Consider the following 17373-nt stretch of genomic DNA (forward strand, 5'->3'; position numbering starts at 1 on the left):
TATGCATGCACCTGTTGTGCACAGTTGGCTGAGCATTTTAATGGGCATAAAGAGATGAACTTTTCATTGTTGCAGCCAAGCAGAATGGAGATAAACCTTTCATAATGCCAGAAATGGTTTGGTGTATAGCTGCACCCAAGCAGGTCTTTCATTTGTTGACAAAGAAGGAAAAGGCTTGTGCGCACAGGGGGAATAATCCTGTGAACGTTAGTGGAAGTCAGATGTAGCAACTGATTCACGTGAATGATGCCCCTTAATGAAAACAGTGTAATGACATAATGAAGCTCCCACATTATGGTCAGTTAACAAAGAGATGAAAAAACGATTATGGCACAGGAACACAGCAAAAGTCAGGCGCGCACATACAAGCATGCGTAGTAACACCATGCACAGTTAATGATCACGCAGGCCAGTTTAAATGTACAGTTGAGATGATTGAATTGCTAAATTCAGGGCCACTTAAGGCTGTTAAAACAAAGCGGAGATCGTGTATTCCCTTTACCACTCTTTCTCTGTCTCTCTCAGCTGTTTACCTCTGCAAAAGAACAATGCAAAATAAAGCACGTCTGGAGCTTGCAGACTATGAAGCGGTAAGTGAAAGTGGTCTGTTGGTGTTACCACTCCCCACTTCACAAATCTGCTTTGTTTTAGTGTTGTCACTCCTCTCGAGGCATTTAGTATTCTCTTTTCTTTCATACGCACAAATAAAACAACTGCTTTTACTGTGATTCATGAATAATTTGTAACTTTCATTTTACTGTTAAATGAAAATAAAAGGCTATTATATTAACCAGTGGGTTAGTTATTCCCATGGCTTTTTCATTATGCATGTGAGCAGGGAACATTAAAGATGGCATCTAGTTGTGCACTGTACACACCATGTGCAGTAAACATAAACAGACCAGCTCCTTGAAAAGCCTTTCTTGTCTTGTTTGTTCTTTGTTTTACTTACAGGAGAGCTTAGCAAGGCTACAGAGAGCTTTCGCCAGAAAATGGGAGTTCATTTTTATGCAAGCAGAAGCACAAGCGAAGTAGGTTTCTATAAGAACCACACACACATTTAACCACGATAAATGAGTACTCTTACACTGTCATTATGACATGAATAAACCTAGAGGTTTGCTACAGCTTTTTATTTGTAGTACCAGCATACAACTTCACAAATGAACTGCACATTAATGAAGTAAAGATTAAATGAGAGTTGGATCAAGCTGCATGCTTTGTCAGACCTGTTGTGAGCTCCTTTCCCCCCCTCTCCAGAGTTGACAAGAAAAGAGACAAAATTGAGAGGAAAATTCTTGACAGTCAGGAAAGAGCATTCTGGGACGTGCACAGACCAGTGGTGAGTGAAATAACTTTAATTAATCAACCTCTGCTGGTATTGATATTATTACTGATAGTATTACTGTCATCCTAATTGTTAGAATAATGTTGATTTTTTTTTTAACACTGACCACGATGTGCTCCACCTACCAAATGAAGAGAATAATTACATGTGGTGAATAATTGACGCCCAGTGGGCTATTTTAATCTGTTCCACACATTTCACTCTCAGTAGGGATGCATCAAGCTGTGCGAAAAAGAAATGATGTTTTGAAAATGTCATGCAGTTACAAGCACTCTCTGGATTATACAATTTATATATGAGCTGCATATGCTACCTGTAACATTTAAATAGTGTAAATAGGCAAACACACTGAAATCCTCCATTGTGTATTTGCCATTGCCATACACATGAAATGCCACATCGATAACTGTCACAACACATCAGCCTCAGCGCTGCTCTTTACCTTGGTCTCACACACTTGCTTAGGATTAGCATTTAGTTTCCCCCTGAGGTTAAAGGGCTCCTCTGCTGTGTTTCTCCCAAAGCCAGTGCTTGATGGTTAATTGGAAAATAACAAGTTCAATTTATGCGTCCTTGGAGCAACATAATCAATATTAATTCAAATTTCACAGTAACGTTGTCAAGCTACTTAGCTCTGTTCCCCTGGAAGAAGCCTAGATTAGACCACTTGTTCAAACAGCCAGTATCTGTACACTGAGACTCTGATTTCCCGCTGGTTGACTTGTTTTGCAAAAACTGGCACATTCCATGTTTAATTAACCAGCATCTGACACATTGTCTTGGAAACTTCACACCCCAGCAAACCATATTGGATTATATCAACAGAAACTTGCATAGTTGTGGAAAAATATCCCCTTTACCCCTTTATTGTTGTATCACTCTAGAGAATAGCATAGGGTACATACTGTAGTACTCGAGGATAAGAGAAGTTTAAGTTAGGCTGAATATCCTCGTAATTACTTGCTTTCCCCTTCTCTTTTCTCACAGCCTGGATGTGTGAATACAACAGAAGTTGACATAAAGAAGTCCTCCAGAATGAAAAATCCACACAAAACTAGAAAGGTGCAGTACATCTTCCTTTCTTGTGATTTCAGGACTACAAACAGCATGTATAAAGCTATATATATTTTTTTTTGCTTGTAGTCTGTGTATGGGTTGCAGAACGATATCCGCACCCACAGCCCAACTCACACCCCCGCCCCAGAAGCCAAGCAGCCTACAGAAGAAGAACTGCAGGAAAAGGTTAGACCTGCGGGTGGCAGTCTACATTAAAAGATCAGATCTTTAATAGTTCCTTGTCTATGCTAATGTTATAATTTGAGTGTTAGCTCATTGCTACATCATTTTTTTTGCATCCCTTTTTAATTAAAATAATGAGTTATACATACATATAAAAAATGTAGACCAAAGTTAAAGGTGAACACACAAAGTTGAATTAAAAAAAAATCACGCTCTTTGTATTTATGTATACTTGTGAAAAACTATTTTGTGATTTATGGAGACAACTGCATGCTAATTGTTGCCTGCTATTGTTTCAGATCACCTTTTGGCAATTACAATTAGACAGGCATCGACTGAAAATGTCCAAAGTGGCAGAGAGGTAAGTGATGTTCTTTGTGTCTATTGAGTTTAGCCATCGATCTGTTTATTGAGCTGTTAAACCGCTTAACATGCCGTGGAATTAAGAACTCCAATGACCTTGAAAAGGGTCCAGACAATGCCTTCAGCTGTCGCCAGCATTGATGATGTCAGACACTACGTGTGTCGTTTTGTTATTTTTTCACTGAAAAGACGTGTTTGGTTTATTCAGCAACAAGTCCTCTATCCTTGTGGCCAAAAAGGGGTCAACACCTCTACTTTTCATGATAGTTATGAGAAGTATGACTGATATGTGCATTCAATAGACGTTTACTTCTTTTGTCAGTTAGAGCTTAGAAATAAGCAACCCATTAATCACTCACAGAGAGGTATGACACAGAGTTTCATCAGAAATTTTATCTAGATTATAATGTACTTCAAATTTCCAGAATTACAGTGTGTGTGTGCTCTCTGTTGTTTCACATCAACAGTTTGCTGGGTTACACGGAGCAGTATGTTGAATACGACCCCTTCCTCACATCTCCAGACCCATCCAATCCCTGGATCTCAGATGACACCACGGTCTGGGAGCTTGAAGCCAGGTGGGTATATGTCACCAGAAAATATTTAGATAGATACATTGATCAGTTGATATATTCTTGTATCTGAGTGTGTTTGTGGCATGCATACCTGATCTGTGAAAGGTGTGTTGTGTTTTTGTGTTACATGCTCCAGTAAGGAACCAGGCCAACAGAGGGTAAAGAGGTGGGCTTTTGGCATCGATGAGGTTCTCAAAGATCCTGTGGGGAGAGAGCAGTTTCTCAAGTTCCTTGAGTCTGAGTTCAGCTCTGAGAATCTCAGGTACACGATGAATTACACTTTAAACTCACCTACGCATAGCTGAATTAATTAAATAGAAACGTAATCTAACCTTAAAGACTCAGTCTAAACTTGTGCCTAAAATATAAACATGAACATGATTAATACCACAAGCATAATTTGAGGCTCTCACCAGAGTATAACTTGTGATTTTCCAACAGATCACAATTTAGGATATTTGAACTTTTTAACACAACAGTAAGATCAATTAATAATTTTTGGCATGATAAATAACATATAGTTGTCATCTTATATAATTAGTGAATGTAAAGACTTTCAAACAGTGTTTGAGGGGTGCGAATGAGTAAATATACAGTTGTCTGAAAATGTTTCTATTCTGGTAAAAGTGTTGTGGAAAAGTATTTTCATCAAATACAAAAGGAAGTATCAGAAATCTGTACCATGGCCTCTGTCAGTTTTTCAGAATAATACTCTTATTACATTACTTAATTTCTGTCTTTGGCTAACTGACATACATACAGCATTTTCAGTGGTGCAGTTGTTCCCACAATGGTTCACACAATGTTTCTGGTTTAACCAATATTTCTTGACTCAGCAAGAATAATGTATGTGCACACATACAGGGGCCTTTGAATATAATTCACACTTTCCCCGCAACATGTAAAATAATAAAGATGTTTATATATGTATGAAGTAATCAAATATGTGTACTGTCTATACATTATGCAAATTACACTATTCATATTCATATGGCTACATATGGTTGAATCAGCTTACTGCAATTTTCTAATGATGAGAACCATGTTTAATATAATATCTCAATAGAAACATATACACATATACATATAAACATAACATTGAGTTATTAGAAAAGGGAAAGCTGGTGGATCTAACTTTTTAAAAAACACACTACTGTAGTTCTAGGTACACAAATATTATTCCAATCAATATACTCTTTGTAGCAGAAATCCAACAGAGCATCAAAGGTGCATGCAAATGGGTAAATATGAAAAAGGTAGATGTTGTGCAGGGTGGCTCCTCTGCTCCCTCTGATGGTACATGCCTGAACCGTCTCTTCCGAAAACTGATTATGTGGTCAGTTTGATTGCAGTTCAATCTCCAACAGTTAGGCATCATTTTAATTCTACTTTAAACTGATATGTGCATCAGGAAGTATACATAATGTTATGTGTGTAGAATAGAATTATCTTTAAGGAAGATTTATTTCATCAACACTCTGTAGCTGCAGATGTTCTGGTATTTACTGAGTGTGCCCCAAACTGAACTGTCTTCTCTTTGTTCTACAAAAATATATCTAACTATGTCTAAACAGTGTCAGCTCGGACTTTAGAAACTGAATATATATTTAATTTAATAGTTGTCAGAGAGTAAAAATGTCCAGTTGTGGTACTATTGTAAATTTGTAATGGCTCTTGCTTATTTTTGCAATACTTTACCATCTGACCATCTGTTTTACATGTTTTAGTTTTAACTGCAACATTCATATGTTTTGTTCCAAAAATGATTGTCTCAATAAGAAACAATTATCCTCTTTACTTTGGAATGTAGATTCTGGCTAGCGGTCCAGGAAGTAAAGAAGCGACCCATCAGAGAAGTTCCAACTAGGGTTCAGGAGATATGGCAGGAGTTTCTGGCCCCTGGAGCACCCAGTGCCATCAACGTAGACTCCAAGAGCTATGACAAAACTACCCAGAATGTCAAAGATCCTGGACGGTATGCCTTTGAGGATGCACAGGTGAGTTATCATTCAATAGCATATTATGTACATATAGGAGTACCTGATGCTTTGATAATTTATCTTCACTTTTTGGATCTGCAACAGGAGCACATCTATAAACTGATGAAGAGTGATTCTTACAGTCGTTTCATCCGTTCCAATGCCTATCAGGAGTTATTACAGGCCAAGAAGAAGGTAAAAAAACAGAATTCCTGATTCTCATTGAGTAAGATATAGAGAAGTACAAGTCCTTGACGTTGCATGTAACTTAAATTTAGATTAATATTGTTGTGTAATGGCTCCCACAGGAAAGACTACTGGAAATGCAACATGTAATTAATTCATGAATTTAGAAATGTATGAGGTCAAACCAAAGAACATGTCAAACTAAATTATATATGTCAATATGATCAGGAATCATGTCGGCCCATTATGAATAGTGCCAAAAGAGGTTGTTGTCATAAAAATGACAAATAATTCTTTAAAAACACTAATGTATTATGTGCTTAAAACTTACTGTGTCTCACTTCTCTCACACTTTTCCAGCCCGTCATTCTGGCAGAAGATTATGTCTTAGCTTTGTAAAAGGAAGAACATGCTAAATCTACACCACTTTCATGATGTGTATTTTATTTCCTTTGTTTAGCCAGAAATGACTCATTGAGATACAAAATCTCTTCTTCAAGGGAGATGTAGCTTTTGGATATCTAGCTTGATTGTTTTGAGTCCTCTGCATCGTCAACTTACCACATTAATGTCTGTTTCTGTCCCCACAGAAAAGCAAGAATCTGTTCTGAAGCCTCTTGCTCCCAGGTAATGTCCAACATGAAATCCTTTTTATATCACGTCAGTTAGTTGGTGTCATCAATAGTTCCAACTGTGGCAGGTGTCCTGTGATAGCAACTGTTTATAGCATTAAAAATACAAATAGGATGTAATGTTGCTTTCCATTTTGAACAGCGCTTGAAATACAAAAGGTATAGTTTGTGAGTAGGGTCATTTTTGAATAGATATTACTATGAAACTTGTTTGATTACTTGCATGAACATAATTGTTGCTAAAATGAGACATATAAAGATGTACAGTAATTGTCTCAAATGAGAGAAATCAGTGGATAAAGCCTTATTGAAAATAATCTTTAGAATAAATAATCATAAATGAGAAAATACAACCAGAAAAAAATCTGCATACCTCTCATTTGCAAGAGTTCTGAATAATTATGTTTATCCAAATGAGAGAACATCACCATTATGTTTTCATTAGATTTATTTATGGGATAAATCTAATGAAATCCAGTGTGCACTTTGTTTTCAACTGATGGTGTACATATTTTTGCTCAGCACATAGAGCTTATGAGATGGGGAGGTATTATCTCATCAAAGCAGGGTGTCAAATTTAATACAATAGTACGTTCCCACTTCAAAGCCGTAAGAATAATTCAATGCTGTTAACATAAGTGAACGTGTAATTGATTAGATTCCCGGTCCACACTCCATTTCTGGTAATGGTTGTATCCTGGAGTTGTTTAAGGACTGCAACACAACTCAGGAAGAAGAAATTATTTCTGTTCCTACATTTCTTAAATCAATTAGTCTATTTATCACTGGAGTACAGCCAGACCATCATCACAGGAAAACCTAGTAGAAAACACCAGCCACAATACCAAAAACTGAAACTGTCATAGGTCATTTGTGTATACTTTTCAATACATGACATCTGATAAAGTACCACCAAGGACATGGGACTCGTATGAGAGTTTCCATATCAGGGCAAATGTCAAAACAGGTCTTGTGTTTAAGAAGTCACAAGGTCCTCATAAGGATGGATGGCTCACTTAGTGTAACATGAAATCGAGACCAATACACTTTCCATCAGTAACAAAGCAACTAAGTGCCTTAGTTATATTTAAATATGACATGTTACAATGAAACCTAGTCACTTCCTTTTTTACACTATAAATACATAATGTATATTGTCACAAGCACTAGAGGTCTCGTATTCTTTGAACATAATTATTTGCAATATCTTCTTGCATGAACAAATATCACATGAGTACAGTCTCCCCTTTGTAGATTGTAATTGTATATTTCAGATAGTCTACACTCAGAACTGTAATATTATTGGAGAATAAGTGAACGTGAATCTTTACGAAGATTAAGTTTAAGATCCAATTTTATTGGTCATGCATACACACGAAATTTGTCCTCCACTTTTAACCCATCCAGGTTGGCACACACATGCATACAAGCACACATTCAGAGATCCCAACCTGGAGCAGTGGGCAGCCATGAAGCGCCCACGGAGCATGGGGGATATGGTGCCTTGCTCAAGGTATCAGTTCCACCATCTTTTTTTTGAGTGGCGAGAGTGGGAATTGAACCACCAACCTTCCGATTATTGGACGACCACCTCTAACCACTGAGCCACGGCCGCCCTTACTGACACCTGGCTTGCTTTTATGGTCCTGAGCCACTGGACACAGGCTCCAAAGTTTAAATAAAAAGTCCTTCTGGAACCTCTTTATCGACTGACTTGTTGGCCGATACTGAATAATCTAATCACCTTTGTCGGCTTGCATCTGTCAGTTGCTGCCAGATAGTGCTCTGCTGCGTCCCTCTAGCCATTACTTCACTTCCCACAATAACTACAGTATTGTAGGCAACAGATTTTTTTCATGGAATACATTTATATTATAAAAAATTATGACTGATCTGAAAATAATTAACCACAGAGTTGTGTGATTAACTGTGATTAAAAACAAATTTCTTTTCAGGTCAAACATGGACAGTGTGTTTTGGTTACTATCTTTCCACTAGTATGAAAGGATACACGTTAAGGAAATAAAAATTGGAAAAAAGAAAGCTTTTGCATGTCACATATTTACAACTTTCTCCTTTCAACCTGTCTACTTAGTCCTCCTTTCTCTTCTCCCAGCACAGGGGAAACCACTGGCATACGAGAGATTGACAAGTCATGTGCCATCATGCTAAAATCAACAGCTTCCCTCTCTCTGGGATATAGAGAGGGGGACCATCTCATCTCTTCATCATTGTTGTCTGTCATCTGCTCTTGTCTCAGCCGGATGATGAGCCAAGCAGCCTGTTCGTCTGTTGTCCAAGGGATGTTGCATGTCCATGGAGAGGATGTTCCTGCTTCTCTCTACTCTTTCAGAACCTGATATATTTCCAGTATTCTCAGAAAGAAGGCACTGCTGGACTTGTGAGGACACTTAGAGACTGTTGAGACGTAAAACAAGAAAGTCAAATCCATTGGTCCAGCACTTTCCACCATAATTCCTGGACTGGAGCCCCCTCTCTAACTTCCAGCTGAAACAAATGATGTCAGAGAGAAAAAATACGTAGAAAAAGAAAAAGACAGCTTAAAACGATCAATCTAACCAATGTCATAGCTTTACATGATATGAGGTTACAGATACTTTGTCACGCTATGGGAAGTGTTGTGCAGAATGAATATACAATATATATATATATATATATACATATATATACTATAATTCTGTTTATAATTTACTGTGCATTTATTTTGCTTTACATTATTTTATTGCACTACAATAATTAGCACATATGTTTTTCATTGCACCTGTAAAGTCATTCAGATTTACAAAAATGCTGTCTCCTGTCTCCTGTAGAACATAATTCTTTGTTATTCTCTCTTGCATTTATTTTTATACCATATTTAAAGACACTTTTACTTACTTGTATTATTAAAGTTGGCCCTCTCTCTGTTACTATGGTCTTGAGTTGTATTTTTACCTTCAGGGTGGACTGCATGGAGTCCCATTATAATCGTGGTTCTCAAACCTCTTCTGGTACTTTAGAAGCAGAAAAATATTCATGGCAAAAGACCCTATAACTTTTATTTTTTTATTAACAATGGTGGAAGAAACAGTAAAAGGAGTTCATGCTGGGATTTGTGATAGAAAAATGTATTTTCCTTTCAATAATTAAATTTGCTCTCCTCATCAATGTCTACCAAGTACTGGCTCTAAAGCTTGCAGTCTAAATGCAAGTGAACTATAGCAATGAGTTTGACATTGACTACACCAGAATCCAGAAGAGATGCCCTTTTGCTTTCTACCACTAGAGGGTGATCATTTATCTCCCACTGACTACTCTGAATAAACAGGGTTTCCTCAACAAAGATAAGCGAAATGCAGATAAAGTCAATTTTATCTTACAAAATTGTCCTCCTCATCAGTTCCCTTGAAATGGCAGTGGACCATTGTTTATTCACTCCCTCTCCTTTTATTTTCTTTGTTTGCAAGATCGCCTAAACGTCCTAAAAATGGAAATGGAATTGTCATAGAGAAAGGGCAGAAGAAAGGGAAGGTTAAGGGAAAAGCTGTCATTTTGAAATGTTTGGTGATGGAAAGAAGGGCATGACAAAAAAATAAACATATATTTGATATTTATATCAATGTAGCAGGCAGACAGAAGTAGAAACGGGAGAGGTAGAAATAAATGAAAGCAGTGAAGCTTGGTTTGATTCACACAATGACCAGGGCCAATGGGAAAAAACCCTCCCAGTCTTGAGAAAGGAGGTGGGGTGGTGGGGATTCAGAGTAAGGCAGGCTTTACCGTGACTCAAACACTCTCAAAGACAGACTGCAGACAGTCTCCACAGCACTAAGATATGGGTTTAATGTGACTGAACTGGAGCTTCTCTCTTAAACCTAAGGCCAAAAAGACTAAGAAGAGAAAATTCCACTCCTAGAGAATAAAAAGAAATGAGACGTGACTTGCCTTGGACGATGGAAAACTGAACAGGTTCATCACTTTTCACAGTTTTGTTTGCGGGGGAAAAAGAGGAGCAAAGACAAGCCTGAGGATACTACAGATTATGTTACCATGGAAACCAAAACCTGGAGGCAAACGCTAGGACCACTGAAGGTGGACAATCTCTGTTGAATGCATCCTCAGCACAATACTATCCCGCTGCACACCGTGGTGAGAGGTAAATAAACGGTCATATTTACTGTGGTAACATACTTGTATACATTTTAACACTTTATTGAACGGGTTAAATAGACAGGCAAGTTAAAGGATTTTATTTTATTTTTTTAACCAACTACCACATAAACTAAATTGATGTAATTTCATTCAAAATTGTTTTTAAAACAAGATAAACACCCTCTTTTCTGGCTAAGCATGAACTTTAAAAAACAAAATTTAGTTTAATAACAATGTTTAGAGATGGATACTTTTCAGCACATACAAGGACAGAGGGATTACATATCTACAAGTACAATTTACCATTTTGATTAACTGAGAATAGAGTAGCTCAATGAGTGCTGGTAAGACACATTCCACGTGAGTGTAAGGCTTGGTGACTCAGTGAGTCTCAGAGTGACTAAGCGCAGAACCATGTCATTAGAGGAGCAGCAGTTGTACAGCTATTTCCTATATCTGCCAACAGAGACAGTTTGATTCCCACTGTGACCACCCATTGTAAAACTATACACCTTCAAGGCACTGTAAGGTGTCCTGGATAAAAGTGTCTACTGAATTACTATAATTAGTGGCTCGAGGTTGCAGATAATTAGTGTTATGAGTAAGAGAATTAGTGAGTGATGACAGTAAGTTGTACTGTGCTTCTCAATGAGATTAAGAGTCAGTTTAGCCTTTCCAGTGAACTAGAAAAAGACATAATGATGAACATAAGAAATTAGTGTTGTGCATGTACTGAATAATCTTTGCTCTGTTTCTCTTTGTATATTTATGTGTGCATGCTCATTTTGTATTGTGTTTAGTTATATTTGTGTGCTAATATGTATCCAATTTTATGTGTGAACATATGAGCGCATTAGTGTGTGTGTGTTCCTACAGTATGCGTGCGGTGAATGGTGGGGAGTATGCCTTCTGATCCTGCTTACGGCCCCGGTGACTGCACCACCTTGTACAATCTGCTCTGATGTCAAAGAGGATTTAGCATACAGACACACTGCAGTTTCTTTAGCAACAGAAAATACTTCAGTGACAACCCCTACAGATACTGAAATTGGCATTTGATAAGACCTTAATAAGACATGAAGTTTGAACTTTACATATTAAGGGGCCACTTGAATAAAGAAAGTTAATCAAAAAACAGGGTAATACTTATATTGGGTACTTGTGACAACTGTTACAATGTGAGCAAATATGGCTTATAATAATTATTCTAAACCCTGTAGCATGCAGTGGCCTGTTGGTGCATCAGTCATTGCAAACTAATGCCTGGAAGCCAAACATTGCTCATAGCCACAGAAGATTTTCTTTCTTTTTTTTTGTGGAGATCCTTTTACCAAAGACACCAAATACTCTCTATTTGATGGATTTTTAAAGTGCTGAACTTTCAAAATCTGGAACAGGTTGGTGCAGATAATAAATGTGAAACATTCAAGCTGTCTGAAATAAGGATATTTTAGTGACTATAAAACTACATACTAGATAAAGAAACAAAAGCCAAATTTAAGTTCAACTTTAAGTGCAAATAGAAGGTGGCTTTATTTGTTAAATAGTTGAATCCTGATCCACAATGGGAACACCTGTGCTATCACAGCATCTCTAATTGCCCGTCATCCTCCACTAAAGCACTTTATGTCAGTGAGGCGAAGCTGCTGCCTTACTTAGTTGCCAGTACTTCACTTGGAAAGCATTATATCTGGGCTGCAAGTCATTATCAAGATGGATTGTGGTGACAAATGGCTGCCCAAAGTGCCTAAAGCAGCCTCCTGGCAATGTTGGCATTCGACACATTTACACAGCAAAGCCCCTAAAAGGAGCCCCCCCAACCACTAACTGTTAATGAGCCAACTGCCAAGTGTAGTTTGGGAAAATACAATCCGCAAACACAGATAATGACATGGTTCCTCTTTGTGTAATTGGCTCAGAGTGAAAACATTTAATTCACCTCTTTATCCCTCTTTCTCTATATAGTACATCCTGTGTATGTGTTGAGTCTGTGTGCATGTGTGTGCTTGTGTTTGACTGCACAGATACATGTGGTTCCACACGGATGTGTGCTTGCGTGCATGTGTGTGTGTGGCTACCCGCGTGTGACTGAAGTTTGAGCTCCACGGTGAATTAAATGCAGTTCTACTGTAATTAACTGCACTTACCAGTCTCCGTATGAGACTTTCTGACGCACCAATAATTGAGGCATCAGGTTTTGTTTGTTTTAACCTGCCTTTGAAGCCATGCTGAGAAGACGTTTCACATGATTTAGTGGAAATACATCCGTGTGTACAAATTAGAAAGTCTCAAAAAGATTCTCTTTATTCTGTAATTTAACAGCCAAATATCTTAACTATGAACATATTTTGCAGCCAAGCTGGAGACTGTGATGACTAATTGGAAAAAGGACCCATTGTTATCCAGACGGAAACATTACCATGGCATTATCATGCCATTCTGAAAAACAAAACATAGCAAGTTCCCACTGATGATAATAGTTGTTTTCAAAAAGGCTTGTGTCTAGCTCAGCAGTCTCTCTGGTATTTGTTTCTGGTATTTGTAATTTCATTAGAGGTTTGAATTTTGGAACCAAGGTCTGCCACAGTTCAGTGAAGCAAATCCAAAGAATTTGTGGTTCTGGTAAAACATAAAGCTGTGTTTGTGGACAATATTAGTGTTCAGCAGACAGAGAGGTCCAGTTCACTTCTGTCTCAGCATTAACACACAAAACCACAGTCTCCTTCCGTCTCCAGGACTGTGTGATGATTAGTGTAAAGAAGAAATAAAGAGACATGCTGCACAGGAAGAGATATACAGTTATGGGATGAGGGCCTATATTGACCATGAAGCACAAGCAGTGTAGGATTTTTTTTCTCAAACCTCACCTTCTCTTTGACCCTTCTCTTTCCACCCCCCTTCCCCAAACTATTAACCACCCACCCAACCACCTCAGGGCTCCCCCAAAGTCTCTGAATCGCTACCCAAAAACCTCAATTTCTCTTGCAGAAGAGATTGATGGGATACCTTGCTGGGGCTGGGTGCTATCATGCTTAGGCTTAGTTTTAGGGTAGAGCAGAAGCTCGGCTTCTGACTGTATGTGCCATCCGTCATGGCCTATGTACACAGTTGGTCAGGTCATCCCGCCTCGGTCTCCAGAGCTATCCAGAGAGTACCTCAGTGGAGTCACAGGGTGCCGCTTTGAGGAACTGATAGCAGGATGACAAGGAAACACAGAACAAGAGCGTCCACACAGAAGCAGAGCTTGTTCCCCTGACCTGGAGTTCATACAGCTAATTGATACTCAGCAGGAATACGATGGTGCAGTTTAAGACAAATGAAACTGTGTTTTACATGGAAGGAAATCACTGGAGGATGAAGTGGGTCATGACATTTTTTTACAGTAGGTGGTGATACGACTTGGTGGGGGTCTTCAGTTTTGTTAATCTAACCTCATGATAGGTACATGTGGGTGTGATGTGCTTGGCAGAAAAAGAAATCTGCTAGGAATTCATGCAAGTCCTCTAGATGGACAAACAGCTGCTGTCTAGCTTATGGCAAGTAGCGCTGGGACAATGATAGAAAGACTTGTGCGCTAATGCAGCTTTGGCATAAAGGCCTATACTAAGGATCAAGGGCAGAAAACAATTTAAAAAACAAAGGGGATACTAACAAAGTAATTTGTTCCATGTTAGAGTGAGCTGCATGTTCAAGAAAGCAAGAAAGTTAACATACAAATTTGCACACCAAAGAAGAGTCTGTGAATAGTAGTAGCCAATGACCTTGAGGCAGTTTGGTTCACCATCAGATTTTCTGACTTGATGTCATGCAACGCTCGTCAGGAGCAACATCTGCTGAAAAGATGCTTGAGTGATGGTCAAAAATGTGCTGGCACATATACTGACAGCATGTGCACGGATGGATACTCCATCCTAAATGGCAGAGAAATAATTTCTCCAGATATTTCTGGTACGAGCATGATACAGAAGACACTATGGTGATTATGGACACTATGGGTCACTCTCAGTTCAGTTTTCTCCATAGTATATCACTAAAGACTAGAAGAGTTGACTCCCAAAGGGAACTGTACGGTTCCTCAACTCTTCCCCTAATAACATGCAGATGGGCCTCTCTAATGCCTGTTTACATATCTGCGGCATAGTTCATGACTAAAGTAAGCAAAGCCCTAATTATTTTACCCAGCGACGAGACCAATAAAATCAACTTCCCCTTCTCGTTATGGGTGTTTAAGTGTATCCTTTGAAGGCAGGACTTTGTTTATTTTTAGAAGAGTTGCATAGCCGAGAGGAAAGCAAATAGAAGTAATGACACAGAGATGCTGACAAATGGGGACTGTGGTGATGGATTCATTTTCTCAATGATGCCTGGAGGGCTGGACAGCAAAGGTGGTTCAACTTCAATGCATATTCACACAATAGCAAACATGATTGGCTAATATGTTAGCTATTGTATGAATGTTTCATATCATCTCATACAGCCTGATTACGCTTCAGATTTAATAGTTTTAATATTTTGTTCATATTACGGCAGAAACCTAATTCTTGTGCTGCATAGTAATGTATCCCTCTTTTCGCAGAATGCTGTGGAGAATAACTATCCCCGTCATACTGGCTGGGGTCCTCTGCATCACTGCAGAGACCAAAAAAACTCGTCCCCAGGGCTCCATCCCATCCCCGTACAAGACCAAAGGCAACCTGTCAGCAGAACGCCACCACAGGTTATTGCAACAGAAGCCAGAGGTCCTTTCCTCTAGTCGAGAGGCCTTGGTTGTGACAGAGCGCCGTTACCTCCGCAGAGACTGGTGCAAGACCCAGCCCCTTCGCCAGACAATCAGTGAGGAGGGATGCCGCAGCCGCACAGTGGTCAATCGTTTTTGCTATGGCCAGTGCAACTCCTTCTACATCCCACGTCATATGGGCCCCAGCTCTGGTCAGGGACAGAATCGAGGCCAGACTGCAGGCTCTGGAAGAAAAAGCCACAGCAAAGCCCAAGAACCCTTTCAGTCCTGCTCCTTCTGCAGGCCACATCGCATCACACAGCTTACAGTGCAGCTCGACTGCCCCGACCTGCAGCCCCCTTTCAGACACCGTAAGGTGCAGAGGGTCAAACAGTGTCGCTGTATGTCCGTGGATGTGAGTGGTCATGGGAAACTGTAAAGGAGGACTTAAAAATCTTTTGAAATTTGAATGACACATGTGCCAAACAAGGACTGGCCTCCAGCGGAGCTATTCTACATTGTGTTGTACAAAAAATGGCTTGCCCTACTGTAAAATGACATGGAACTGGTGTGAAACAAAGGCTCAGCATTGATTTAATTAGAGATTTGCAACCATGCTGTCATGTCAATGCAGCTAAAAAAGAATTATTCATGTGACTGTGCAAGTGACACTGATAAGGCTGCTAGGGTTTAATCAGCAACACCCCCCTCTTGCCATTTCATAATAAAATAAGGGAGTTAGAAATGTCTCTAAGAGCTAAAACAACATGCACACTGACAAGTGTGCCGACAATTCAGCGTCTTAACTGTATTTTAGGAAAGGTGCAACCAATCAAAAAAGTTTCTGTAACAGGGCGATGTTTTCCTGCAGGGGGTTCGTCAATAATTAAACAGCCTGCCCGTTTGTGCCTTGTTTTACAACGATTGTCAAGTTAATGTTGAGGACTATATTTCAAGAAAGACAGGCTACACAGCACTGACCAGTGGCATCCACCTGACAAACTTGGCAGTAAACTGTAAATTTTCCATTTACTAGCCAGTAGGAAAATCACAATGCAGCTTGTGTAATGGTGGTGCAATGCAATATATACAGTTTATATATATATACATATATATTATGTATGAGTGTAATTATGTATGTTTAAAGAATATTAAATCTATTTCATATAAAACGAGACTGGTGTTTAGAGTGCATGTTCTGTATATCGCAATTGGAGACAAATAATCAAGAACAGCAGAACAATTAAAAATGTAGTTTCTTTAATTCAATAAATATATTTTTTTATGGTCAAAGGTATATCATGAGAACACTGTTGGTATTGCACATGAAAATCACATCACGTGGTCCTTTTGCTACTTTATGTTACTGGAGTTCACACACTCACACAGCAGGAAAGGCAACACCACTTGCAGAGGATTTAGCTTAAAATATAGCACTTTGACAATACTGCTGAATGAAATAGTAGGAACGTGTCAACTTGGACCACTTTGGCATAAACTTTTTGGATAAAAAAAACCAACAACATTAAAATGCAATAGAAGAGGTGCCATTTGTAAGATTCTGAAGCACACTGATTTTTCTTCTTTACATGCATCATTTAATTACAGATGAAGTGTCTCAAAAGTAAGCCCTGTTCTACAGCCCTCACTTGTATCCGTTGTGCAATAAGGCACTTTTTGTCTAGCAGGTGATACATACCTACCCTTCTATGTAGAAATGTTTTAAAATCTGTGCTTCTCACTCTAGGAAAACTGCATTAAAAATTACAACAGGCTATATGTAGTTTATAAAATATTGAGAAAGCTTAGATAATGTGCAACGAATGTCAAAGTTGTGCTCCTGTTAGTTTTGCTAAAATTATTACATACAACCGTATCTTAAGGATTTTTTTGTGCTCCATGAGTGCTCCATTTAAAAACATGTGAGCATGATTAAAGTATGGCTGAGAATACAATTGTTCATTTAACTTTTAAACAAAACAATATCAACTTTGAACCAACTCAGAACAAACGGTAATAAATACATAATTCAGAGTCCGATTGTGCTTTTCCATCTGGCTTGGTGATGATTGTTTTCCATTCTCTGCCTCAGATCTTCTTACTCAGTTTTGCTTTCTGTGGAGTAAAAAAACAGGTCTGTGTTATTTTCCGTCAGCAGTCCTGGCACTCATCCGAACATGTT

The 17373-nt window shown here is 38.7% G+C and overlaps 3 protein-coding genes across 4 annotated transcripts in view; 2 read left to right on the plus strand and 1 right to left on the minus strand.

The window, feature by feature from the left end:
* The window catches only part of rgs7a (regulator of G protein signaling 7a), a 50227-nt gene extending 40993 nt beyond the window's left edge, over nt 1–9234 (plus strand). Inside the window, exons 7-18 of one of the 2 annotated variants that reach the window (XM_075478484.1) lie at nt 526–590; nt 955–1031; nt 1261–1342; nt 2336–2410; nt 2492–2590; nt 2887–2948; nt 3418–3528; nt 3662–3787; nt 5336–5522; nt 5610–5699; nt 6281–6317; nt 8439–9234. In XM_075478484.1, coding sequence (XP_075334599.1) covers nt 526–590; nt 955–1031; nt 1261–1342; nt 2336–2410; nt 2492–2590; nt 2887–2948; nt 3418–3528; nt 3662–3787; nt 5336–5522; nt 5610–5699; nt 6281–6301 — 995 coding nt within the window. In that variant the 3' untranslated portion in view covers nt 6302–6317; nt 8439–9234. The remainder of the gene's footprint in view (nt 1–525; nt 591–954; nt 1032–1260; nt 1343–2335; nt 2411–2491; nt 2591–2886; nt 2949–3417; nt 3529–3661; nt 3788–5335; nt 5523–5609; nt 5700–6280; nt 6318–8438) is intronic. The other variant, XM_075478485.1, reaches the window with a different exon arrangement.
* An 859-nt stretch (nt 9235–10093) lies between these two features.
* Nucleotides 10094–16488, plus strand: grem2a (gremlin 2, DAN family BMP antagonist a). The gene is made up of 2 exons (XM_075478489.1): nt 10094–10478; nt 15051–16488. The coding sequence occupies exon 2, from the start codon at nt 15052–15054 to the stop codon at nt 15628–15630; it is 579 nt and encodes a 192-aa protein (XP_075334604.1). The 5' UTR covers nt 10094–10478; nt 15051; the 3' UTR covers nt 15631–16488.
* fmn2a (formin 2a) overlaps nt 16485–17373 on the minus strand; it is a 38733-nt gene continuing 37844 nt past the window's right edge. Inside the window, exon 17 of the mRNA XM_075478497.1 lies at nt 16485–17306. Coding sequence (XP_075334612.1) covers nt 17280–17306 — 27 coding nt within the window. The 3' untranslated portion in view covers nt 16485–17279. The remainder of the gene's footprint in view (nt 17307–17373) is intronic.

Source organism: Odontesthes bonariensis, chromosome 2 (genome assembly GCF_027942865.1).
Source record: "Odontesthes bonariensis isolate fOdoBon6 chromosome 2, fOdoBon6.hap1, whole genome shotgun sequence".
Classification (NCBI taxonomy): Eukaryota; Metazoa; Chordata; class Actinopteri; order Atheriniformes; family Atherinopsidae; genus Odontesthes; species Odontesthes bonariensis.